At 48.7% G+C, this 27,676-nt stretch overlaps 1 protein-coding gene across 2 annotated transcripts in view; it reads right to left on the reverse strand.

Moving 5' to 3' along the window:
• The window catches only part of Dapk1 (death associated protein kinase 1), a 157,847-nt gene that overhangs the window by 15,337 nt on the left and 114,834 nt on the right, over positions 1–27,676 (reverse strand). For both annotated transcript variants that reach the window (XM_032885228.1, XM_032885227.1), the window contains 11 exons: positions 26,447–26,539; positions 24,191–24,310; positions 23,658–23,756; positions 22,489–22,587; positions 21,295–21,393; positions 20,279–20,476; positions 18,886–19,083; positions 14,232–14,330; positions 9,331–9,408; positions 1,702–1,924; positions 666–854 (listed from right to left, as the gene is read on the reverse strand). In XM_032885228.1, the coding sequence (XP_032741119.1) occupies positions 666–854; positions 1,702–1,924; positions 9,331–9,408; positions 14,232–14,330; positions 18,886–19,083; positions 20,279–20,476; positions 21,295–21,393; positions 22,489–22,587; positions 23,658–23,756; positions 24,191–24,310; positions 26,447–26,539 (1,495 nt within the window). The remainder of the gene's footprint in view (positions 1–665; positions 855–1,701; positions 1,925–9,330; positions 9,409–14,231; positions 14,331–18,885; positions 19,084–20,278; positions 20,477–21,294; positions 21,394–22,488; positions 22,588–23,657; positions 23,757–24,190; positions 24,311–26,446; positions 26,540–27,676) is intronic.

Raw genomic sequence — 27,676 nt, forward strand, 5'->3', positions numbered from 1 at the left:
GTACCGTTGTTTCTGCTGAGGCGTGGTTTGCTTCTCCTGAGGATCTGTGAGCTGCAGGCTCCGGTGATGGGATGGAGAGGTGGGGGCATGGTGCTCGGTCAGGGACAAGTGTCAACTTCTTCCTGAGGGCTGTTACTTTAGTGCCCTCGAGAGTTGGTTATTATAAAGATAGAGGCTGGCCACTTCCCTACTCTCTGGTTCTTCCTCAGCCTTTGTCTCATAAGCAAACAGACGACAAGAAGACACGCAGAGAATTCCCCGTGACGTCAACAGTATTCGGTATAACAGTCAACGTGTTTAATCCTCACCTTGGCAAGCTTGCCTCATCAAGCTGTGAGGGGCTGTGGGCATCGTTAGAACCTCACTGAACAGGCACTCGGCTCTCCACTTCGGAAGGTACTCACCAATCAATCAGTCATTTATTAAGCACCCACTGAGTGCTAGGTGCTTTGCTGCTAGGTGCTGACAACTCCCTACCATGCAGTTTTACTTTTCAGGCACATGAGCCAGCCATGACTCAGGCCCGCGTTAGCCCGCTGCTAGTCTGCACCGGACCTTCTTTGCGTGTAGCAGATAGCACTCGGTGAAAGCTCCCTTTGGGTAATGACTCGGAGCCCTGCGAAAGGAAAAGCCAAGTTCCCTCCCTCGGGGTAGGTGGGGCTTACCATTCAAGTAAGCATTCTGGATGTCGATGGCTTTGGTGGACTGGTCATCGGTCGAGCAGTGTAGGTGGTGAGACGGAGCCACGAACACTTCCAGCATCCCTTTGGTGAGGCCCGGCTCAAACATCATGCTTCGACTCCTCACGCTCACGTTCTCACAGCCCGGGTACAGGTTGTTAATGCTCACTGAGACTACAGACCAAAGGGTTAAGACTCAGAACGTGGTGTAGGAGTCCCAAAGCAGGCAGCAAGAGGAGAAAGGTGGATGGTAAGGGAAGACGGGGTGAAAGGGGTAGAGATGAGCCCAGGGAAAGGCAGGACTGCGGGGTGGGGGATTAGATACATCCACATTGCAATGTATCTGTAGATTCCATAGATTCCAAGCGTCACAAGAGCCTTAGGGATCCCAGGAATGTCTCATGCCCAGCGACCATGTCCAGGACAACCACTTGGGTGAGAGGACACGATTAATTGGCTGTGGGCTCGAGCTAGCAGAGGAGGGCAGGTAATATTTGGCAGGTGGCCTTTCCTTCCTACACCTCAGTGATAAGTGGCCATGGCATGGATAAAAGGCCAGGACAGGCCTGTTGATAGCAGGATGAGAGCTTATGAAATCACAGGGGGGAAAAATGTTGACTACTGCCCTCTAGTGGCACCAAGAGACAGACTTGGAGGAAGACCCTCTTTTGGTCTGAGGGTCATTAGCAGCTTCCAAGGCCGGCTGTCATGAGTTGCTCTCATGAAGCTGGAGGCTTCCTTCTATCCTGTATGGACACAAGGTAACATCCAGAGTCCCCCAAGGGAGCCACAAAACAGAGCGAGACGTGTGACAGCCAGTGTCAACTGTGTGGGGGTTCCCAAGTCCCCAGCAGCCTGTCACCCAAGTGTGTCTCACATCAGGAGGGCTGTGGGTTCCTCCAGTGGTGAGTGAGGACACGTGGTGCATCTTGGCTGAGGCCTTTGCTCTGAGCATCTCTCTCTCTGGAGAATGCAGAACCCAACAATTCCAGGACTCATGGCCACCACCCGGAGCACCTACCTGTTGGCTTAGTAGCCAGGGGCGACGGTGGGAAGCGGGTGGAGTTGGTAGAGGACAGTCTGGGCCGGCGCCTTCTGAAGAAACTCCTTAACAGCCCACACTTGAGAGATTCCACCAGTGTGGATTTCCCCGATCCCGAGTGGCCAAACAGTTTGAGCTTGATTCTGGGCTGGAGATTCTGCGTGGGTCGGAGCTGCTGGATGAAGAGCCCTCGGTGTGTGTCCTGACAGAAGAATGAGAGGCCATGTCCTCAGTCCCGGGAACAATGAAGCTCTGAGCGGGCTGCGCTCCGTGAGCCTCAGATTTTCTGGTCCTGGGTCTGTACTCCCTACTCTGGTTGGGGATACATTACTTTACGGTTTCCACAGAAATGTCTTTAAACTCGGGAAAACACATGGCATTGATTGGGAATGTGGGATTCAGGGACGCTGGTCTGTCCCATGCTGTTGTCCATTTCTGCTCTCTCACATCCCAGCCCCTTTGTCACATCCCAGGAGCCCCAGCCCATTAGCCGTCACTACCCTTGCCATCTCTTCAGTCCCTAGCAACCTCTGCCCTCTGTCTCCCATCTGCCCGTTTCCCTGGCATCTGGATCCTCACAAATTGGGTGAGAAAACCTGTGAAGCATTAACACAGACACGAAGATGAGCTTCGTCACACCAACTAGGGGCCTGTTCCTCTGTGTGGAGAGGCTGGGGCACTGATGGTACAGCCAGGTTGTAAGAGGTAGAACCTGCCCCTCTCTGGGCTGGCAGTTGACTCCTTGAGGGTCACTGTCATGGTACATGCAGGACCTGTCTCTATTGGTATGAACATTCTGGTTCCTATCACAGGAGAGGAGGGCCCCTTTCTGGTACATTTGAAAGGTCTAGTTTCTTTAGGACTATACCACAAGGGGGCAGGGCCTACTCTTTTATGAGTCTGGAGAGAGGGCCTCACAAGTCAATGTGGGAGGGCTGAAGGACAGCAGAGGGGTCTTGCTCTATTCTTTCTTGGACCAGTGAGGAGAAGTATAAGTCTCCCCAGAACAAGCCAATCCTTTGATTCACTCAGCCATTTGTCTGTGCCTCCAAGTAGGAAGCTTGGTGCTGAAAACTAGGAAATTTAGAAGAGATGCAGCCATGTGGACAGACCATAGGGCATAACAGGTGCCCTGGTGGGATGTTTTTATCAAGAGGCACAGCATGTTCAGAGAGTTCGCCTCAAGTGTCTTAGTCAGGGTTTCACTTCTGTGAACAGACACCATGACCAAGGCAACTCTTAGAAGGACAACATTTCATTGGAGCTGGCTTACAGGTTCAGAGGTTCAGTCCATTATCATCATCAAGCGGGGAGCATGGCAGCATCCAGGCAGGCATGGTGCAGGAGGAGGGGAGAGTTCTACATCTTCATCTGAAGGCTGCAGTGGAAGACTGACTTCCTGGCATCTAGGATGTGGGTCTTAAAGGCCATGCCCATAGTGGCACACCTACTCCAACAAGGCCACACCCACTCCAACAAGGCCACGCCTCCTAACAGTGCCACTTCCTGGCCCAAGCATCACATCACGTCTGTGTGTTCTGGCATCCTTCATACTACAAGGTCTCTCTCATCCTGTCCTCCACGCCTGCCTCATTTTTACATCACGTGTTCTTTCTCTAGTGAGAATCTGTTTGAAGCTATTGCAAGTAGATATGACATATCTCCTCCTTCATTGGGCTGCCTGCAGGAGTTTCCCTCTGATGTGACACATATGCAGAAAGAGTTAGAGGACAGCTTGTGAGGGACAGTTCTGTCCTTCCCCTCAGGCTTGATGGCAGACACCTTTATTTCTTAGGTCATCTTCCTGGACCTATTTAAAATTTTGATTTGCCTTTATCCATTGAGACTCTTGAATCCCTAGTAGCCCTGAAACCATGCTGTTTGAGTTGTCATGCCGACAATCCAATTGGCACCGCTGGTAAACATACACAGTCACTCCAAGGCCGTGGCAGGCTCTCCCTAGATCACTACCGTGTGCCTTGTGTCAGCATGTTCGAGGAGACACGTCGTACTTTCCTGCACACATTTCTCTTCCAAGTCTGCTACCTTCGCATCGGTGAGTCTACTGAGAAGTATCTGCATGCTGTTCTTGGGTAAGGAACTCACTTCAGATCAGTGGGATGCCATTACAGAAGGCATGCCGTGACTCTCAGGTGACGGCCACAAAGGCTGCCTGATTCTCTCTTTCGAGATAAGGAAACTGAGACCCACGGACATAGAACAGTGCAGAGTTTACTACTGTATCCTCTACCCATCCTGGAGTGTGAAAGGGAGGCAGATGGGGGGGGGAAATAGATAAAGAAAGACACACACAGACAGAAGCGGAATCTCAAGCTATGTGCTGGAGCCTCAAACATAGAGGACCACACAGCCATCCATAGCTTGTCTCATGTCCAAGACACGGCCCTACTGGGTCCCTGTCTCAAACACAATATAGCTGTGGGGGCTTCTTGACTTTAGTAAGATTTATAAACCATCACTAGGGAAGTGTGCAAAATGAGAAGAAGGCCCTCACTACTTCTGTCTCCGTGGGGTTGTGGCATTCGGATTTTATACCTCACTGTGGTTTCATTTCAAGGGACTGTTGGGAGCGGTGAATCATGCTCACCTGCATACCAAGAGCTACCGCTGGTCTAAGACTTTGTCTTAGAAGGACAGTTTTTGGTTGATGAGACTTAAGTGGACGAGGCCGTGGTCCTCTCTGAATCTCATGCCAACAAGCTACTTCTAGACTAACAACTGACTCAAGACATCCTGTCTTATCAAGGAAAGCAGCATTTTGCTTAATTTACACCTTGGCTTTTGTGAGGCCCTAGACGCTGGGAGACCACACAAGCAAACACTTGTTCTAACTTCTCGAGTGGGGACCCAGGGACATCAGAACCCTATGTCATCTGCCTCCTGCCTGTGCCCAGGTCCCTTTCATATTTCTTTTTCTGTCCACCAAGATAGAGTGACCCTGGCCTGGGGCGTTTAATGGTTCTTAACCTTCCTAATGCAATGACCTTTTATTACAGTTCCTCTAGTTGTGATGCCCCACCACCATAATATTAATTTTGTTGCTACTTTATAACTAATTTTTCTACTGCTATGAATCATGCTGGAAGTATCTGTGTTTTCTGGTGGCCTTAGGGGACCCCTGTGAAAGGTCATTTGAAACCCCAGAGGGGTCAAAACCCACAGGTTGAGAACCACTGTTTTAGACCATAAGCCAGGGGAACCATTTTCTCATTGAGGTGGGCAGAATGCAATACAGTCTTGAAAAGCAGGAAAAAGGAAAGAGTCCTCATACCTGAGGGAATCTAACCTCGTCCTCGTCACTTTAGAATCTAAACCCAAGGAGTTGGATACAACCTGCATTTGACAGAAGTTTCTGATAGCCCTCCACTGGAGGTCAGCACATCCTCGCTTGTGGCCGCCAGATGGCACAGCAGGGACAAGCTGAGGAGCCCACAGGGGAACTCCCTGGAAAGCAGTTTTCACCAACCCAGTGAACTGTTTTCCTACCCTAAGGGATGGCACCAGGCCAGCTATAGCGAATGCTGTGTGTGTTAATTGTTTTGGAAGGAAACACAATAATAAACAGACACCGAAATGAATACACAGCAGAAGCTCTGAGACTAGACCTGACCACAAACCCAGCCTGGCCAGGCCCTCGGTGACGGGGCAAGGTAGGAGCTTGTCCAGCCAGAACTCAGGAGTAGCAAGCTGGGGTAACTGTGGTAATGCAATTTTTCTCAGGTCCTACAATGTCCTCCAGTGTGTGTCTCCTGGGTCTGTGCGTGTGACTGGGACACACGCAAGACTCAAGGGAATTAAAGGTTTGGGTGAGTCCTCCATGTAGGCTGGACATGTCAGACAGCACACCCCCCATCACTAGGAGTGCAGGTTTATGAGCGAGAACCTTCCCGGCGGTTGTGGAGGTGGGTTTGTAAGAGCACAGGTTACGCTCACCGCCGATGAGCTTCCATTGCTTGCTCTAAGTGCTTGCTGAGGAAGTTACCCTCTCTGCCTGCTCTCTTACCCAAGACTCAGAGCAACTGGCCTGCATGGTCCCAGCCAAGCCCGGCACCACACTGGCTGTCCATGCTTCCCCTAGCAGGGCTCCCTGCCACCCCGCTCCTCCAGATCCTGTCACCACCAGGTTCAGGCGGGTCTCGGGGTTTACAGTTTTCTTTCCTCAGCACCTTTCCCCTGGCAAATTAGCTTTCACTTTCCCCAAAGGAAAGATGACTAAGCCCACGGGCTGGAAAGGAAGAGACCTGACAATCTGGAGAGGCCAGATAAGAGCACCGAGAAGGGAGAAGAGACTGTGGCTTCCGGCGTGTGGTGGTGGAAACTGTTGGGCCCAAATAGAGTGAGAATTCTAATTATGCAAATGTCCCTCACTCCTGGTGAATTTTAATTATGGGCAACACACAACAGTGTCCATTTTCCAAAACATTCACGAGCGCCTCCTCCTTGTCTTATGCTTGGGTTTGAGAGAACGTGGCTACCCTTAATATCGGTTTGAGGAAAAAAATAATCCAACTAATGAGGCAAACCAAGTAAACCAAGTCCCCAAAGCCCTGATAAACATGGAACTGGCAGGGACAGAGTCCAAGAAAATGAACTTCAAGGCCACGGCTAGCATGCAGCCCACTCCCTACGGCCTTCCCTTTCCTTGCATTTGGGTGAAGAGACTGGGTCTTCCTAGTCACCACAGCCCAGGTCAGTGCGGTGGACGGACTGAATGAGCTGTTTCCTGAAGGTTTCTGCATGAGATAGGAGAGCTTCCTCCTGTTGGTTCCTCTGGGAAGGAGCAGCCGGAGGGCTTCCAGAGCCCACCAAACAAGCTCCATAGACAGAGGAGACTCACCTGAGGGGGCTACGGGATGGAACGCTGTAAGCACTCCCACCACATCCAGCTAGCAGAGCCTAGAGTGACAGATGTCACCGAGCTGGAAGGAGACACCTGTGGCTAGCTATCAGAGACAGTACCAAATGTCCCAAGTCCTCCATATTGAACTGGGCCAGTGCAGGCTCCACACAGCTCAGCTCTGCCTGGTGCTTCGTAGTCCTGGCCTTGGCCTGGGTCCCTACGAGTCTAACCCCTTCCACAAGAGAAGCTCCTAAGGTTCCCTTAATGAGAGGCTCCAAAGTCCTGCCTAGTCCTGTGTTAGCCTCTCACTGCACAGTGATGAGCAAGGACTCTATTGACTCTCATTCACTGGTGTCAGTGATAAAATGGCTTTGGTTTTATTTCCATAAGCCAGTTCCTATTTCCTTCCCAGCAAAGTTCAAAACGACATTCCCAGGCGGTGAAAACACAGGGCTGGGCCTCTGCTAACTTCCTAGGCAGAGACCACATGGAATGGTACCCACGTGAGGGAGGTCAAGGCCCGCCTCTCTCTTGAGTGGCTCTAACACTGGCGGAGAACACTGCACAAGGTGTAGAGGTCATCTTTGGTTTCCACCCAAGGAAAGGAGAGAAACAGAGCCACCACAACACTGACCTGGAGGCCAGGGACCAAAGTATTCTGCAAAGACAGGATGTCCCACCCACCCACAATGAATGGCAGGAGTACCCTGGTAAAGGTGACTGTGGAGCATGGTGGGAAGGCAGAGAGCACAGGGGATACCGCAGCCTCCCCTCTCCCATGCACTGTACTCTTTGAACAGTCTCGCCTCCTGGTGTCTGGAATGATAACTGTAAAGTAACCTATCCCCAGGCTTTCTCTGCAGACTCTGGTGGCTTCTGCAGCAAGCTTCTGCCCTTGCCCTCCATCCCCAATGCTTTTGCTTTGACTTCCGAAAGCAAATCTTCTAATCAGGTGCTTCCAAGTGCTGATGAGTTATTCAGTTAGGGACTTAGTTTTTTAAATCTGAAGGAGATCTGAAGGAAAGAATGGGTCAACAGAGCTCTGCCTCACACCAGGAGGGGAGGACGATGGAGGCAAGTGTGTCCCATTGAACAAGAATTCCATAAAACCCTGCCTGATGGAACAGAAGCCCCAGCTGGGAACACTGGGGACTGATCTGACCTGCGACTAGGCAGGATGGCTCAGCGCCGGCTCAGAGGTGTCTCCGGGCCCACAGAGAGACCAAGGATGCAGAGATCTCAGGATATGGGACTCTCCGCTTTGTGCTAACTTCCCTCTATCTCTTTGAGGCCTGGTATCCTGCAGGAACATCCTCCTCTGTGAACCCCGGGGATGTGAAATGTCAGTGCCAATCACAGGAGTTCAGGGCCCCCACCACATTCACTGTGGTCCTCTCTAAAAATGCTCTTCAGGGTGCTGTGCCAGCCGTGGTGCTCACTGGGCGCAGGTGCTGATCTCCGGACATCTCTTGGCGCTCATTACCATTCTCTGAGCTGGCGCCTCTGCTCATGGGTCGGATGCAGAAGCCAAGGCACCCAGGGCTGGTGAGCAATGGGCCAGTTTATCCAGTAAGAGCTTCATGGGGGCTGGGTTCAGAATCTAGGCCACCTGGGCTTATTGGTTCTTGTTAACTTGATATAAATTAGAGTCACCTCCGAAGAGGGACCCTCGATTGAGGTATTGCCTCCATTAAGCTGACACGTGAGGTATTTTCATGATTAATTTGGGAGAATCCAGCCCTCTATGGGTGGTGCTCCCCCTGGGCAGGCGGTCTGGGGTTCTATAAAAAAGCAGGTTGAGCAAGCCACAGAGAACAATCCAGTAAGCAGCACCCCTCCATGCTATGAATGGAAGTCAAGTCTTCTTGAATGTTCTGTAAGCTCTCTACCAACTGAGCTACATCCCCAGACCCAGGGCAAGGGTTAAAATGTACAGACAATTCATCATTTTATCCTTTTGCTTCGGCCTACGAACATCCCAAGCATTAAACTCTCGCACTTACTATCTCTTTGTAAGTATTTCTAAAGGCCAAACAGCATCCTGTTCTCTATGACAATACGCAACGTATTAGTGTTGGTAACCCGGCTAAACAGAACTGCAGTGAACAACTTTGTGTGTAAATGAACAGATATTTCAGCCAAAAGGGTTTTAAGCATTTGAAGTCCCTTGATACAAGATGTGGGTTGCAAATCCGCCACCTGTGTTTACTTATTTTTCTGTTTTTATGAACTTTACAATGCTGTGATTTGATAAACAGGAGATTAACTGATACCTGGGAACTCAAAACAAAACAGGAGAAGGGACACCACCAGTGTTCTTCCCCCTCCACTGTGGGGGTGGTTAGCATAGAGAGGGCTAGGGAAACAAAACCAGCACAGTGATGGGGAGAACGTCATACCAGTCTGTGTGTCTGTCTGTACAACGCCTGCATGCCTGGTGCCTGTGGAGACCAGCATTGGGTGCCGGATCTCCTGCAAACACGGGGCTTACAAATGAGCTACCATGTGGGTGCCAGGACTTGAACCCTGGCCCTGAGAAAAACAACCATTGCAATTAACCACTGAGCTCATCCATCCAGCCCCCAAATTTGTCTTTACGCCAACTAAACCCCGTCGACACTAATGCGCGTGTGCCAACTGACAGGACAAGGAAAGATGATCTTCCTAGACCAATGCCTCCTTCTATGAGGGAAACACTGAGAACTTCTCACATAAAAACAAGCCAAGGGCCTCGAGTGAAGGCTCACCTTCCGCAGTCTTGCCAGGAGCCCTGCCACGTGCTCGTGCTGTTCTGCCTTGGCGAGGTCCTCGGCCGTCTTGCCATCCTGTAGGAGACAGGTGATCAGTGTCACAGAGCTGCATGTGACCCCAACATGCTGGATCCAAGCAGAAAACGGGCACGGCAGGGTTAGAAGAAAGTCGGGTAAACACTAAGTCCTCCTTCGCCTGTTTCTTTGTCTAGGGAATCCTTATTTTATTTGGTGACTCAGAAGAGAAAGATGCCAGAGCAAGGATGCGGTAGTGTCCCAAGGTGACAACAGAAAGATGCATGGATTCGGAGTGTACCCTTCTCCTCTGACTAGCCCCTGCCTGAGCTGCTGTCTCAACGGCTGCGGCTGAGAGACGGTCTGCCTCAGTAAGCTCCCATCTTTCAGTTCTTAGACACACAAAACCTGGTCCTCATACTGCACCAAGGCTGGCAATCACTGTACCTTCCAAAGAACACTTAGTCTAGCACAGGTTGATTTAAGGTTGCTGAAAAACACCAAGCAGAGACCTAAGGGCCCGCGGCACTGTGACATTTACTGTTAGATTAGAGACTTTTCCTGGAGCTGTGGTTTCATATGAAGGGACCTACTCTTGTTTCTACACCATGAACATGCACGTCTCCTGAGAACCTTCTGGTCCAGACCTGATCCAGTTCACAGTGCAGCACGAGCATATCCCAGTCACTTGTGGGGACAGGAGCTGTGGCTGTGCCCCCTCCACACCTAGGAAGCTAGATACCACTGTCCGGCTAAAGTTTTATACAGCCCTAAAATCCAATTTAAAAAAATGAAGACACCTTTTTAAGAGAAGAAAAAGAGTCTATGGTCTAATTATCAACATTTGAAGGTTAAGACATCCCGTGAAGAGTTGTGTAGGATGATGTCATCACGCAGGTGAAGGCAGGTACAAGATAGAACGAGACCTGTCATTGGATAAGAAGGAAGGATGGGTGGGAGAAAAGTTTTAGAGAGGAGGAGGAGACGGGAACAAGAGGGAGAGGAAGCAGTGGAGAGAACATGGAGGCTGATGTTAAGATTCCTCTCTGCACATTTACAGATGGTTATGAATACTCTTAAGGTATGCATGTGTACAGGGCTTTGTGTGTCTAGGTGGGCAATTACATCTTATCAATTGGATCAGAGGTTATTGTGTTGTGTGTTCTTTCATGTGATGATTTAATTTAAGAGAATATGTGGTGGCTGGAGACATGTCTATGTCTGGCATTGTGGCAACCTGCCTTGGGAACTGGATGGGTAGAGATTGCTGCCAGGCTCAGAGAGTAGCCATCGGCAGTGTGATATGGGATGGAGCAGAGTGGGTGAGACGCTTTGCTGACTGAGATGAAGACATCTACCAGATACCTTGGGGCACCACGGTGCCGGACCTAGTGCGGGGTAAAAGACAACATTTTATTTTTTATAATTTTACAGCAATGGAGTTGGAACATCCAAAGTCTGTCTACCTGCCAGACTCCCAGTTCCTCAGCTCTAATTGCTCCTGGGATACATATGGGGTCTCTCTGGGCCAACAAATCTAGTGGACTAGGTTATTCTCTGCTGTGGAAAGCCATCGTCAGCCTTCTACGGTGTTAATAACACCTCTGAAGTCTACCAAGGTGCCTGTAACATTCCTCAACCTCCAGCTTAAAAATCAACCACGTCTCCAGATAATTCCACGTGTCTTCTGGGGACAAGACTGCCAAGCTGAGAATGAATGCTCTCCCCAGACTGCAGCGCTGTAAATTCAGGGCCACCCTACTCTTACTGTGACCCTAAAGTTCTGAGATGGATCCAACAGGCAGGCCAGAACCTGTCCTTTACTCTGGGCTGAACTGAGTTCCTTACAGGACACTGTACCCCCAACTGAGAGTTCCCATCAAACCATCCCAGGCTTCATTTGCACGGGACACATTGAGGAAGAAGAGGAGGAAACGGGTGCCTCAGACTTTCCAAGATGGCACCCAAGGCTGAGCTCTGAGGACATGCAAGTCCAGAGACTTGGATGCAGGCTTGGTACTCAAGCGAAGCTGCAAACCTGGGGCTCAAAGAGTAGAGAAGGGAGGCCAGACAATAGAGCAGGTGTCCTGGAGAGGACAGGAAGAAGAACCATGGGCAGACAGAAGCAAAGGAGAACCGAGTGCATGGAAGGCTGAAGAGAAGAAACAGGATTAGATGGAGCCACTAGCACCTGCTGAGCAGGATGAGCAGGCAAAGAGAGGAAGAGAGAAGTCAGAGACTGGTTACATCCAGAGAAAGCAGGCACCGTGGAGTCAAGCCACTGGCTCCTGGGGTGGCTCCCAAAGTTGTTTCATGCCTGTGTAGACCTATAACAATGATTTACCACACTTGATCATTTTGATCACACACTGGTTTATTTTATTTTTACAGTTCTGGCTGGCCTAGAACTCTCAATATAGAAAGTTGCCTTCCTTGGCCTCCCAAGCGCTGGTATCAAAGGCGAGCGCCCCCGCACCTGGTCGCTTCTTTTGTCATCTTTGTTTTAGTTTATAATAAAAGAAGCAGCTCCCGAAAGGTGACTGGGGTCTCTGCTGAATCCGTGGAGAAGCCAGGGGAGCTCAGAATCTAAAGGTGACACTAGGGGGCGCCGTGGAGCCAGATGTTAGCTGTACAGTCTGCTCAGAAGCCTGAAAAAGTTACAGTTGGCTGTTCCACAGGGCAGCATCCTCAGGCACAGGTCTGAAATGTGTTCCTGAAAAGATGGCTGTCAGCACAGGATATACAAGGCACTAAAAACCCAGTACAGATAAGAGAATATGAAAAATATTAATAATCTCAAAATAATCCCATTGAAATGAGATTCCTCACACACTACGGAAAGTCGTTTTATCTGCTTCTTCTTTGATGTGGCTGCTAGAAAATTCAAAATGACAGACACACCATTTGCTTTTGTCCCTCAGTGATGTCCTCAGTACACGGTCACCCCACTCCTCACACGAGGTCATCCCTGCTCAAAGAGGAAGATGCCTGCCTTCCCTCTGCTAGGAGGCCAGATGCCCACCAGGCCTGCTTGCTGATGGGAGGCTCTCCATTCTGCCTCCAGCACGGTCTCTGTAATCTAGACAGGAGTGGGTGGCCACCAAGCTCAGGCCTCTTAGCCTAATGCTCTTCATGAGCCACGCCCACTTCCTGACTACTCAGCTGCCAGACTTCATGGCCAGCTGCTGCAGAGAAGACAGCTCCACCCACCTCCCAGTCCCCACTCTTATCTGACATCACTCTTGCTCCACCCCGTAACTACCGATGGTCAAAGACTCTCTGGTCGGTAATCCTTTCTCATTTTCTAAAAGGTTCCCTGTGTGGGGCAAGCATCAGAGTAAATGAGGCTACGTACAGACAGAAGACACTGGGCCTCTCTAGAAGCTGAAAGGGTTGGGAGACAGGGAGGCGGCATGAGCAGGGAGTGGTGGGGAACGGTGAAGACAACACTGCAGGAAAGAGTGAGGGGGAGGAACATGGGCTCACGGAGCAAGACGAAGGGACCAAAGGCCGCACGCACTTCTGGATCCAACAGCTGATAGCATCTTCTGAGTCACCCTGGTTTTTATTTCCCCATAAGGCATCATCTGAGACAGATATGCTTTACCTCAGGATAACTAACCTGTAGGTAAAGGTACCTGGGCCTAACAGATCCTTGTGTGGCAGGGGTGAGCCGGCGCCCTGAGAAGTGCGCCCATTCTATGCACAGACTTATTCGTGTCTGTGCCTGCAGAGCCCAACACTGCACAGAACAGGCCCGTGTTACATCTTGAGAATGAATGGTACTGTAAAGACCTAAACACAGACAGAGAGCAAAGACCTACACACAAACAGGGAGGAAGGTATAGCACCATAGGTCAGTGCATGCACATGCGCGCTCTCTCTCTCTCTCTCTCTCTCTCTCTCTCTCTCTCTCTCTCTCTCTCTCTCTCTCTCTCTCTCTCACCATGCCAGGTATTTAGGCCTCTGCAGCATGGATATCCAAAGACAATGGTATAAATTAATGGGCATATCTGTGCCTCAGGGAAATTTGATTTACAAAAGCAAGTGGCAGGCTAGATTGAGCTCTATGGGCCAGCTCCGTCAAGACGTTGAACATCTCCAAGAACCTCAGAGCCTCAGGTAGCTGCCACATCAAACACCATGTAATCTCCTTCAAGGCAGTCGGTAAAGTTCAGATCTGCGAATGTCAGGACCCCACACACGCGGGTAATTAACCCACTGTTGGGCCAGCAACAACTCAAGCAATATTTCATGGCTACAACTGAACTGCTGTTGGCCAAACTCTTATCCATGGTATTTTATGAAATATGAAGGAAATGGTTTCTTCTGGGGTGGGGGGTGGGGGGGTGGCGCTAAGCCTAAAATGAGAAGCCGGAAGAACAGACTACATCTTGCTTAGAAATAAATTTCGGTCCCAGCAGCAAAGGCAGACTCTAAACTGTAGACACCAGCCCTTTGCCTCTAGGTTGCTCATGCCCCAAGACCACACAGGGGACCCAGCCCCTCCCACAGGGCACTGGGCCTCTTGCGCCCTGGGGCCAACGGGAAGCACTTACGAAAGGGAAATCTATACGTGGGATAGAAAGCTAAGAGGCACTGTTGTGTAACACGGTAAACAAAAGGCCAGTGTGAACCAGCGGGTCGCTGGCTGGCGGAGCGGGGCTGGTGAGATGAGAGAGGATGAAACATTAACTAGATATTAAACTAGGTCTGTGTGGGCAAATGTTTATGTAACTGCCGTGGAGGGCTGGAGCTTAAGAGCAGCCTGTCTGCTTTAGAATGCAGTTGCCAGGCAATACCTCTCTCCTCGTGCCCTTGAGGCATGAGAAGTTTCCATGGCTCTCTCTGAGGCCAAACACCTGCCCCTGCCTGGTACTCACCAAGGTCAGAGCCTCCACGTTGGCGCCCATCAGGCAGAGGTAGCGGACCACATCTAGGATCCCGTTGTTGGCTGCAAGGTGGAGAGGAGTCCGACCGTACTGAGAAGAGAAAAGAAACACCATGGGCGTTCTCATAGCTGTTGCCTGTGAAAGCCGGTAGTTCACAGCCATCGCTAGGGAGAAACAGTGTTGCAGTTACATAAGGGGTCTGGGCCTGACAGGAGGTTCTAAACAGGAGGTTCTGGCTCCCACTGAGGCAGGTCTGCCAGGCAGACCTCCCTTCCCCCAACCCCCAAGTACTTTGAAGTTGAAAGACTAGCTCGAAATACACCTTCAGAGGATGAATGAGGAGGCTAGCTGTGGGATAACCGAGTTCCCTGCTGTGCTGGCAGAGAGCAAGGCAAGAGTGTGAACGTCCAGACACCCATGTGTAACTGCACCACACATCTCATATTCGTGTGTCAGGGAGAGCGTCAGAGAGCCTGCTGCCTATGGTTTGTAGACCTATGGTTCTCAAACTGTGCACCGTGTGCCTTGAGGCACTGCAGTGAACCCCCTAGGGACAGTGATGGCTATCTTAAGGTTTGAAGGGCAGATGGTGACTATCTCCTCGGAGCATCTCAGAGCCAGGACGTTAGACTGCTGACTTTCCTCTTGTTGGCACTGTCTTTGTAGGTCTTCCCTTAGACGTTAGCGGCCGCCGCTACCCTAGGAAGCAATGGTCTTGAGAATAGGGTCTGGGGAGTTGGATCCATAGTTAAGTGGACCAGCTGCTCTTCCAGAGGACCCAGCACCCCCACGGTGGCTCGCAACCATCTGCCACTCCAGTTTCAGGGGACCCAACAGCCTGATTCCAGTGGGCACAAGGTCCACAGGTGGTGCAGTCATACACGCAGACAAACTATCCATACACATAAAGTAATTGCTTTTCAATGTTTAGGTCCAAAAGTAACCGTGCGGAACAGGAGAGGGAGGGAAGCACCCCATCCTAGTCCATAGTCACGGAAGCTGTGCAGGATTCAGCAACCACACACACCCTGGTGACTGTAGTCACGTAAGGATGAAGTAAGAACAGGAGATTCCTCTCCTCAGACCTTTGGCCTTTCTCAAAGGCTGCTAGGTCTGGGGGGGCTAAGATATTCCTTAAATACAACAGTGAAGTAGCAAAAAATCATTTGCTCCTCAGGAGCCGGGAGTGACATCATCTAGACAGTAGAGGGCATGCGAAGGGTCAGAGTTCGGCAACCCTTGCGTGCAGAGCCTTTATGTTTCACATGTGTCAATAAGCGTTTAAGTTGGAAGGCGCGTGTTAGAGAATCAAATCCTAACATGGCTCCCCCTCGTCCCCATGCCCTTCCCTCCTCCAGCTTTTCCCCATCAACGTGTCGGAGGACTTCCCTCCTGGCTCTATGAATCTTCCGTCAGAGACGAATAACTGAAACGGTTGAGACGTGATCGCACGCTGCACTACATTATTAGCTTTCAAGTTAGTGGCGGTTTGGTATCTGTGACTCCATCTGTGACATGCTTTTGAAAGCCTGAATGCTATTCGACTCCTGTAGGCAGCCTGCAGGGAACAGTAATGGAGGGAGTGTTCCATCCATTCCTGGTGTAGCACCTGGCTCCGACATAACTCAAATTCCTTACGGTTATACCCCGGGCCTTTCCTATCTGGACCCGAGGTCTCCTTACAGCGTTTCCCCGCTTTTCCATCACCTCTGTGCTCAGGACCTGCACTTCCCGTGCTGCGTTTGCACTACTGCGTTTGCTCTGTCTGAAGTCACCTCTCCTGACCTCTTTATCTAGCAGAGTGCTAACTGCTTTGTCACCTCTGTGGATTCTTTCCTCTGTTTCTGCAACACCTCATACCTGTCCCACGCCTGCCCCAGCAGGGATGGTGACAAGTGAGTTTGCTACTTTTGTGTTGTGCACCTGGTTTTCTAAAGGCAGCCTGATGGCAGAAACACCCATGGCCAAACCCTCACCTCCTCAAATGCCAGGACTGTGCAGTAAGACACCTATCACAGCTGATGCCCATTGCTCGTCCCAGGTGTGTCTGTGTGTGCATGTGTGCATGTGTGTTCGTGCACACACTTATCTGTCCCTGGGAGGGGTGGCCTATGAGGTTCCGCCTTAGTGGCACATGATGTCATCCCTTTCTTTCTCTCATACCTGCTTGCTAACTCATCTGGGTAAAAAAGCAACCGCCCCAGTCTTCAAACAAAGCATGAAGAAATGTCACCACAAGAGTGACAAGTCATTGCCTAAGTCTTAGTCTAAGAGGAACAGGATGTGAATGGTCAGGTTTCTCTCTGGAGGAATCTAATCTAGTAAGACAGCATGATGGGGAGAGAGTGGCAGCCTGACTGAGGAACATGGATGTCACTGTACTATGTCCACTTGAACAAATGGCTCCCCGAGTGGGCCTGAGGAAAGGCAGACTGGTGGGGAGGCCGTGGCTGACACTTACTTTCCTGCACATAACTTAAACATCTCTCGTTCCTCACCTGACGAGAGAGAGAAATGAGTAGAAGGTGGAGGATGGGAGGGGGGGAGGAAAGGGGGCAGAAGGATAGAAAAAGGGAGAAAGGAGGTAAGAGGGACAGAGAGACAGGGTCTGACTATCATCTGTCTTCTAAAGGCTCACAGGATAAAAACTGGGTTCACAAGCCTGATGTGCAGAGGGGGTGGTACCTCTGAAGAGGTGAAGTCTGGGGGCCAGTGAGTCACCAGGGCTCTCCTCTCAAGAGTTAGTCAAGCCTTGAAGGACTAGGTAGGTTACAAAAGTGACTCTCATAAAGCTAATTCAGCTTCCTTCAATGTCCCTCCCCAGTGGGATATCACGAACCATGCTAGAGCACAGCCAGAAGGCTGTGCTGTGACAGCCAGCAGGTTCCAGTCCATGCAAGTATGAACCGAGCAAGGCTTTCACTTTGGATGAGCTCTACGTAACAGCAGAATTGGCCACCGAAGGTCTCTGCGCTATCCCAGCACCAGACTTAATGAAAAGGCCAAGTCTGTTGACCACTGTGACCAATTTCCACCAAATAAGTCAAGTTTCCTGTTTGTCCACTTTGTGTTGCTGGGAATAGGTCCATGGGCCTTGCACGTGCATACAGATTCCCACTGAGACACACCTCAGCCAAGGCCAGTTGTTTGCAGACACGGAAACGGGCTTGTCTCGTTGGATGTTTATTTGTGTTGGAGAAAAGCTCTCGTATTGTAGCCCAGGCTGACCTCAAACTCACAATCCTGCCTGCACATCACAGGTATGAGGAGTACAGGTGTGTGCTAGTACAAAGCTAGACTTTTTAATGAACACGTTTAACAATGCTTTGCCTTTAGATGTAAGCGAAGGCGTGGTTTTGCTTCGTCTTATCTTTTCTGGGGAGCGGGGATTGAGCTCAGGGCCTTCCTTGTTCGTGGAAAGAAATCAGCTGATGTAGCACCAAATGCTGTGCATAGGCTGTGCACTGTGCCTCCACTGTGAAATCTGAAGGTGGTTGAATGAGCATACAGCGCACATTCACTGAGGCCACTTTTAACCCATTGAGAGGATCCTATGAAGAAAGCCATTTGGCTTCCCTCTTAAGACACTTACGTAATTACCTCAGCATGGTTAGGAAAGGCTAAACCGAGAGAGCAAGAAGCAGCTAAAGCTAAGAGCCAGGGCGTCGCCTTCACAGGGTTCAAGAGTATGAGCATTGCCAACTTCAGTTTCCACCACAACCAATCATACAATATTCGAGAGGAGCAGCAAGACGATCCTCCAGCTGTTTCACATGTTAACTATTTTACCTCAAACAAACCATCATAAAACCATACAGCACCTTATACACCATCTATAAACAGACATATCCCACAGTTAAAATTAACTCCTCTCAGCTTCCTTTCTAATGTGACCTTAGGAAGAGTGTGCCACCTTTCCTACAGTAACATGCTGAAGCTACAAAAATATCTAACTGTTATTGTTTTGTACTGAAAATCTGGACGGCGTTCAGCGAAATGCAGGTGACAGCTAAAGTCTAGAAATCTGCACTGGGGCTTTTTATGAACTGAGAAAATACAATTTATTTTCATCTCTTTGTTAGTTAGAAGGTAACAGTATTCCCTTGGCTTTACCAAGTTTGCTTAGTGCACTACGTGTACAACATACACACACATGTATATGTACACAAACTTGTTAGAAACTTTGACCCACAGACAACTCAACAGGGACAAATAAGACACCCAGTGTTCCCGGGAATCTTGGTTAAATTACAAGAGTATGTACTGGAGTCTTTATGCTTCAGAAGGAAGCTTACATTGGCACAGTGACCTCTGACTCTTCTTTAAAACACAAGCAGACATACATGTGTGCACACCCCCAAGGCGACCCCTATGTGCTCACATTCATTCGCTCTAAAGTCACAGCAGTGGGAAGCCAGAATAGGTAAGAAGTGCATGTTAACGTCTCGGTGGATGTTCTGTTGGTGTAGGAAATTACTCATCCTTCGCACAGCCCAAAATGGCACTGGCTGTCCTCTAGACATCCAGTGAATGCAAGTGATGGTAATTCTCCACTATGATGGGCTAATAACTAAAACACAGCAAGAACCCAGCAACAGTGTCTGACAGACCGGGTAGGAGCCTGGGGACCCTACCCTCTACATACCTTGTTTGAGATGTCCAGGTTGCAGCTGGCTTCACAGAGGGCCACCACGATGGGCGCGCTCCCATCTTTGCAGGCCACATGCAGGGGGGTGTTGCCATGCCGATCCTGGAAATCTACAAGGCACCCATGGCCAAGGAGGGTCTTGATGACCTCCATCTGACAGCGCCTCACAGCAAGATGAAGGGCGATGTGCCCATCCTGGAACCAAACCCAAGCTCATGAGTGTGTCTGGCTTAGGCCCTCAGCCCAACCTCTCCCCTGGGTCAGACAGACTTAGCTGTGAATAGAATGGCTACAACACACACCCCAAAACTTCAAATGTCATTGCCTGGTCATGCAAAGGGTGGGGCTTTATCCATTCCGTTCCACATAGCTGAAGCCTGGGCTGACCACTGCTTATGTAGCAGACAGAAAGACTATATACTCTTCTGCATCAGAACTGATAAAATGCTATGCCAGTTGCCAGTGAACAGATCTGAAAACCCTCTCAAAGCATTTGCCCAGTTAACACTTGCTAAAACCATAAGTGGAGAACGTACTATCAGAAACAACTGAGAAAGCAAGGGAAATAATTTCCCCAGGGCTGCTGAATGCTCAGAAAGCAGATGTAAGTTGCTTAACCTCTGCACAGTATAGAACTCGGTCTTGGAATGAAGAGTACCCCGAAAACCTAGGGGACAGCAGAGCTAAGTGCCACAGGCCAGCAGAGCTTTCAGTCACATCTCTACTGTGTCTGTGTGAGTTTCTCCACTTGCATGCCTGACACCGGGGCTTGTGAATGTCTAACGGAAACACTAGCTCTAACCTCCAGGTGCCAGGAGCAAATACCCAGCCCAACCATGGCAAACAAAATATGTCTCCAAAGAACCAACCACACAGGGTTCCAAGACACTGCTCCACAGAAGGCAGTTGCTACGTAAGCTACAGTATCTCCAGTCTGACTGTATATAGCACCATCGCTGCGTTGGTGTAAGTTCAGATTTGAACAGATTGTGTTGCATTTGCTTAGGTAAGAAGGGAACACCTGGTCTAGAAGTAAGATTGTAAAACAAATAATAGTGGTTTACTGTCTTCTTACAAAAGAATCTTCTTACAAAAAAAATCAATGCCTGTTTCTACATGTGTCTAAAACTGACACTGTCCCCACTCCAAAACGAAAAGGATTAAAACACTGGCCAAACGGGCTTGATCCATTATAAACTTAGTTACATGCCCAAAAGACGACTCTAAATAATTCCAAAGAACACTCTTGGAACCTAAGAATGGAAGGATAATCGCAGTATACTCAATTCATGCTTGTTATCTTAAGGAGACAAGTGGGCAAGTCTCATGGTCCCTCCAACCCAACAGATCACTTCAGGGAGATCCACAAGCATTTTCCCCCACAGGGCACCTTGTCGGAAGCATTCAGGTCAGCTCCATGTTCAGCCAGACACTCCACAATGTCATGGTAGCCCCTGGCAGAAGCTGTCAGCAGTGGGGTCTCTCCCTCCCGGTTCTTGATATTCACGTTACAGCCAACTTCACAAAGAGCCTTAGCCACGGAGTAATAGCCGTGCCAGGCAGCACAGTGCAGAGGGGTTTCCTCTTCCTGGCCAAGGTCACGAGTGCAGAGGAAGAAAATGCAGACAAGAAAGTCAAGGCCGTGGAAGCAGATTGCAGCCAGTGCGGCAAGAAATTAACCAGAAATAACACCACCATCAGGAGCCCATGCCAATAAGAGGCAGACCCGGCGCCCTCCCTGGTCAGTCTGTGCCCTCAAGAGGAGTGCTAACTGAACTCGACTTTCTCAACATATTACAGACCGCACTACTGGGGTCCCTGGACTTAGAACCTCTTTTGGCAAAATTGCCTTTGTCTGTCTGAAAGGCCTACTGGCCAGAAGCAGCCCTCTAAGCTTCTTCTAGCAGTCGCTGTGCTTCAATGCTGCCAGGTGTTGAGTCAGAAGAGCACACTGTGAGACAGCTATCTTGAAGATCCTTCTGTAACTAGTCCTGGAAGAGTTGGCCTGAAGGCTCATGGGGATTGGGAAGTTGGTACTTCCATTAGCATCATCAAACACACATCTGTCTTCAGGGTTCCAGGAGAGAGTAGTACTTAGAAATTCTAAACCAAGACTGGGTTGCATGCAATCCCTGGTCCCACCAGAGACAGAGTAAGCAAGCCGTGGAACTTCCCTGTGTGGGTTCCAGCAATACAGCTCACAGGGCTATCCTGGGGATTAAACAGGTAAATGAAGAAGTTGGAAGGGAAGCTGGCTGCAGACTGCTGTCTAAGAACCCGTGCTCCGCAATGGATGATGAGATACCTAGGTAGAGAGGCCTCCCATATGAGTCACCTTGGTCACCTGGCTGCCGCGCATCGAGGGCTGGGGACGAGGAACTGAGCACATTTGTTCCCGTGACCTACCTTGTCCTGGAAATCAGGATTAGAGCCAAAACTGCACAAGAGTTGAACCACATCTGCATGGCCATAGCGGGCTGCCACATGAAGGGCTGTCTCTCCAGACTGCAAAAGAAATGGACCCAACGATCTAAAGACCAGAATCCAAAACTACTTGTGAGATTGACAGCACTGCCCCATGCCTTCTTTTGGGGGCACCTTTACACACTCCCTCATGCCATTTGCTCTCCAGAGACTAAGGGCAGGACTGGGGGTCAGGCAATAACTAGGCAGCTGTTGTCTCATCCTCACACCTGGTTCATCTTGTTAAAGAAAACAACGCAGTGAGAATATATATATTCCTTTACCACGAGGGCCATGTTTACCTCCTTATATATGCTTCTAGCTACTGGATTTGATATCTATATCTCTCTCTCTCTCCTCTCTCCCCGTCTCTGTCTCCGTCCGTCTGTCTCCCTCTCTCCCCTGTCTCTGTCTGCCATACACAATCCCCTTTTAAGACCAGGTTCATCATCCTGCAATTATTCAAATGTATAGTTTTAAGTAACAACTCCCTGCTTCACTGCCTTCCTCGTGCTCAGAAAGGTGTTTCTTACACTCTCAGAGATTTTAAAAGTTTTGCCCCCTCAACACATCTCTCTGAGTAAAAAATACAATGCCAGATACTTTGCATCTGTTCCCACCCCAGGGTCAGGCTTCACTAATAACAGAAAAGATATTTTACTCAGGAAACTGCTGAGATGAACTTATGTGCTGCTGTCTATATCTAAAAGCTTAGTCCCCAGCCTGTGAGTGGAGGGGTCTTTAGGAGGTGGGGACCAGCAGAAGTTAGGTTACAGTAACGACACCTGGAAGGTGTCTCTGTCTCCCTCCTCCCTGGCTGACATGAGGCGAACAGCATGGCTCCACCCAGAACCCTAAATACTTTCCTTCACCTTGAGCACAACAATGGGCAGAATCCAAGAACCTACAGTAGAAACTCTGATTTAAATGCTGGGCCAAGCCATTGGCAAAAAACAAAACAAAACAAACAAACAAAAACAATAATAACAACACAAAACCTCCAACTTGAAATCCCCGTCTAAAGGACTTGGTCCTCAATCTCTATCTTTGGGTTCAGTTCTGGTGCACCAGGCGGGCCAGCACTCCAGTGCACCCCTAATCATTTCCCCTGGCTTCTCCTACGAGGCATAGCCTTACCTTGTCTTTAACATCCAAAGGGCATTTGTTCTCATTGAGAAATTTCAAAGTATCCACATGGCCATGCCGAGAGGCCCAGTAGATAGCATTGGATCCTCCCTGCAAGGAAAGCACCATAGAGTCACAGCTAGGGCTATAATGGAACTATAATGGAACTGGACCATGCACCCCTTAGAACCACAGTGTTTCCCTTCTTGTGGGGTAACAAACCCAAGGTAGCCTCTCCCAAGAGGAAGAAAAGCCCATTCAGCTTCAAGGCTTTGATAATTATACCATGGTCGTGTACTATGTTAATAACAGGTGAGGCTCACTAGGGAGCAGAAGGTTTTCTATGTTATCTTTACAACTTTTTTGAGGGGCAAATGTAAAGACAAAACTTTCCTTTCTTCTTTTTTGAAGTCCTCATATTAACCTCAGTCTAGAATTCCTAAGAGTCCCCTTAGTATTTGTAAGAACTGATTCAAATTCAAGCCTCTCTAAAGGTACCAAAAAACAAACAACAGCAACAAAAAAAAACCACATGAGTGTTCAAGACACTTTTATAAAATGATGCAGCCTGCATAGAAATGGTACCCTAAACACATGCAAATTACTCATAACCTGATGAAATACCATGGGAACAGCTGTTATTTTTCATCGTCTAGAGAATCATAAGAAGACCTACATTCTAGATCTTTTTCCCCCACAAGCTCTCTAGTACACATTTGATTGGGTCAAGGATTGAGTTCATGGAATCTCAGGGACAGATTAGAGTTTTTTGGTAGTTGATCACAGATCCACTAATTAGCTGTCATATAATGACTGTCTGCCTTTCTAATGCCACCTTCACCAGCTCATACACCCATATCTGGATGCACACTAAATATTCAGGCTAATGAATTTCTGATTAGATTAACTACACAAGGAAAACTTTTCCAAGTAAGACCAGTAGCACTGTGGAATAATGTGATCTGCAGAACATAAGGTACAAGAACAGAGCAGAGCACATGAGAGAGTTAAGTGTGCACCTTTCCCAGTGCATGTCAGACGGCAGAGGCCCTTTCTTTGTCCAGCTCGCTTTTTGTACGGACTCATGAAAATGGCCGTACTCTCCCACCTCCTCCCCTACACTTAGAAGACCTTTGAAAATACATGAAATTAATTCATTCTTAATGACACAGCATTATGACCTTATCCTGGACGTCGATCCTTGAGCCCCGTTTTATGAGTAACTGTAACATCTGAATATTCCCACAGCCTGCAGCAATCAGTAATGGAGGTGTCCCGTGCTGGAAGACAGGAAGAAAATGATTGAATTTTGGGGTTGATTTGGAAGGAGAAAGTCTACACTGTACTAGGTGTCCTCGCCCTGCTGTGTCCACACCCTTCCCTGGATCTCCATGGGCACAAAGCTGTAGCATGGGGACAGGAAGGAAAGGTACCACCAGAAGGACAAGAAACCCCTCCTTTTTAATTTACACGCAATGACCATGCTGCCATTTGTATCGGGGAGGGAGAAGGAATTTCAAGGGTGCAAGAGAAACTGGGGTGTGAAGGAAGGACCTCGATGCAAAATGTCCTTATTTGCAACTCAAATCAGCCTAAGTGGAGAGGGTTTTCCCACAGAACAGAAGCTCTATTTGCAATGTCTCTCCAAACTTGGACTTATGGGTCACAGTCTATGAAACAACCGCCAGGTACCTCTGGCAGAGGGGAGTCAGACCTTGTTGGGCTGGTTGACATCATAGCTGGACAATGAGCCCAGGAGGTGCTGCAGGCCGGGGACGTTGTCATCATTGATGGCATGAATGATGGCTTTCATCACAAAGGAGTCTTCCTCATCCTGAGAGACACATGAGGATGGAAAGAGTTAGCATGCTGTCCAAGACACTCGTCAACATAGTCAACCCAGGCTTGCCCAACATACTGGCATTCTAAGGAAAAAGAGGCCACTTAAGCCCTAATCCACATGGACACAAAGGGAGCTGGGAAGTGAACCTTTACCCTTTTGTGCTACCAACTGTTACCACTTAATGCTTAACCAAGCCTGTTGTCATCCACATTGAAACCAAGACAAAAAAGATCGTCTTTTTAAAGGTTCAGATTGTGAACAGGGAATCTGTCAAAATACAGTTACCAGAAAGCACTGTGGAGAGGTTCCTTCGTGCATGAACCCTCCTATTTGCTAGATTTTACAATTACAGATTTGTGTATTTTTTCTTTCTTTTTTTTTCTTTGACATTTAAATGTCTTCTTTCTCTAGGTCTAAAATAAAAAGGTAAAATTCTCTGAACGGGGTGTGTGTATGCGCACACGCGTGCGTGACCTTAAAATGGTGGTGGCATGACACTTAAAAACAGAGGCCAGAAAAAAAAAGACAATGGATATGCTTCTAATTGCTTCTAATTACCAAGAAAACTTAACTGTGGGATGTTCTTTTTGTTGCCTCATCATAGCTTTCTTACAAGATGCTTCCAAAATATGATACCTTACAGCTAAGGAGTTAAAAAGTCCCCAACAAAATAACAGAGGGACAGCTACTGAAATGTCAATGTCTGTGAGAATAGAATGGAAAATCACTTCTCTGAACTCCTTCTAAATCCAAACTCTGGGAGGACTTTGGCAACACTGGCAAAGGGCATCAGTGAACCAAGGCAGTAAAGTTTGGTTTTCTTTCATAGTCCAGGCTAATGACTAGGGGCCACTGTGGGAGAAAAGTGGAATGAATCTTGATGAAAGCAGTCTACAGCACCCCTAGTCAACAGAAGACAGCCTATAGGGCCCCCAGTCAACAGAAGAGAGGAGACTTCTGTCTCTAAGGCTCCTACTCTAGATTTCAGTGTGACATAGGGCTGTTAAGAATGCTAATTTATGAACTTCAGTCACCCCCCACTACAGCATCTGACAGCTTCCTACAGCATTCCACAGTCAGACCTACACTGCCATTTTGCCCTGTCTCCACTAACATCCTCAGACCCTTCCAACGATGTCTTCTTCCTTTCCATCTCTTCATAACTTCCTTCTCTTTGGCTTTCCTGTGTGTGTGTGTGTGTGTCTGTCTGTCTGTCTGTCTGTCTGTCTGTCTGTCTGTACCACGTACATATCTTCTCCTTTTACTCTACAGTTGTAGACTAGAACTGAAGCATTAATACAGAGAGTAGCTTCAGGAGAAAAGAAGAGCTACTGTCTGCTGTCATGTGATCCCTGCCCTAGGAGTCCCTAGCACTACCCAGGAAATACCGACTATTGGGTTACAGTCCAGGGTGGTTCCCACAGAACCACTGTGTCTGCCTTTCCTGGAGTCCCCTTCACCTTCAGTGAACAAAGCCCTGTTTGTGACTGGCTGGGGAAAGTCTTAATGAAGTGAGAGGTGTCTAGCTGTATCTGAAGAGCTCATCAGTGATTAGGTTTCAGTTTGGACTTAGGGAAAACTGTGATGCCATTCTCAAGGGCTTTGGACAGTCAGGACAATGTCAATAACCCAAGTGTATATGGCCATCTGGTCTACCATAAGACAGTAGCCCTGTGGTGGGGGGAGGAGATGAGGGCTGCCTGTCCTTTCACGTCATTGCAACTTTACACTGTCCTATTGGTGGCAATCAGTGTTCTTATGTTTATTCATGATAATTAGTGGAAGTTCTTTCTTCTTCCACTGGTTATCCTCTCTTTCAAGTGGGGTGTGTGTGTGTGTGTGTGTGTGTGTGTGTGTGTGTGTGTGTGTGTGTGTATGTACACATAAGTACTTAGGGAAAGAGTTGTGTTAGAAATAGGGATGACAGCTAAGACAATGCCAAGTAAATCAAATCAAAATCCTCCAAGGAAGAAAGGCAGGACTGGGCACAGTGTCAGCCCACCTCAGGAGTAAGTGTGAGTCTGACATTCCCGTGGTGTGAGACTTTTCTGGATTGATGAACAAGCAGAACAACTCTAAACACAGTGCTGCTCAGAGAAGCTAGCCAAGGCAAACAGGATTGCTTACCAGAGTATCATCGCTCCTGGCAACGCTCATGTTACTTCTGGACAAAAATGACCTGGATAATCTTTGGCACAGTGATATCAAGCGAACAGATTGCTAAAAATAAAATAAAAATATAAAGAGTCAAGGGGAAAAGAGAACTTCTGAAGAAAGCATTGAAAGCATGTTCACTGCCAACATCCCTCTTGGGGCGGGCACTCCACGGAAGCTCAGACTATTTGGTTAGGGAAGTGTTCTGAAGGTCATGAACCCAGAGAGCAACACAGAAAATCTCTTGTGCATTCACTGTGACCTGCGGAAGGGGGTCACATATCCCCCTTCCTCATATCCCATCTCTCTCTCTCTGCCTTGTTTTCTAAACCCCAACAAACCCCTTGCAGGGTCCTCCAGAATCCAGCATGGGATGCAAGGGCCTTGCTGTGAGCTCTCTTGGCCCAAGTCAGATAAATGGATATGTGAGCCTATCAACAAGTACAGGTGGGACACAGATACTTTGGTCCATAGTACAGTTCCCTCCATTTCCTCAAAGGCAGATGCAACAGGGGAATGAAGAAAGAGGAGGAAGGGAAAGAAGTAGAGAGAGGGAAAAGAGAAAGGACAGGGAGAGAGACTGAAACATAAGCTCTAAGCCTTGTTGAGAGTCTAGTCATAGCTTATTGGGTATAAAACTGAGGTATACCACTGTACTAACCAGGAGGGGAGGTGGTTGCTCGCCCTCTCCAGTCTGACATAATCTTGAGCACTGTAAACCACACCATCACATTCTGATCCTTGAGTTTTGAAGATACCTGAACCAGCAGCATCCCACCAAAACCGCAGGGAAGCCACCACAGTGTAGGAGAGACCACACTGCCAGGGCTCCTCCCCCATTCCAGCCCCACTGAGAGCCCACAAGGAGCAAGGCAAATTTTTCATACAAGCTCCAGGCTGCTTACCAGGAAGAACAGGTTTATTTAGAATGTGGTTTGTTACAGTTGAAAAGGTATTCACTATCACTTTATTGTATTGATTTAAAAATCTGCCTTGGGGGTGATCTGAGAAAAGAGCATGCAAAATTACATTTCAGAGAATACGTTAAGTAGCACTGAAATACGGTTTGTGCTTGTCTTTGAAAGTAAGTAATAACAGCACAGGAGATTACACAGTGGACACTGTTGTTTTTAAATGAATACATTTCCTGATTCCTGGTGTTAGAAGACATGGGCCCTGACAAGACCAGACAGAGAAAGTCAA

This window comes from Rattus rattus, chromosome 14, assembly GCF_011064425.1.
Source record: "Rattus rattus isolate New Zealand chromosome 14, Rrattus_CSIRO_v1, whole genome shotgun sequence".
NCBI lineage: Eukaryota > Metazoa > Chordata > Mammalia > Rodentia > Muridae > Rattus > Rattus rattus.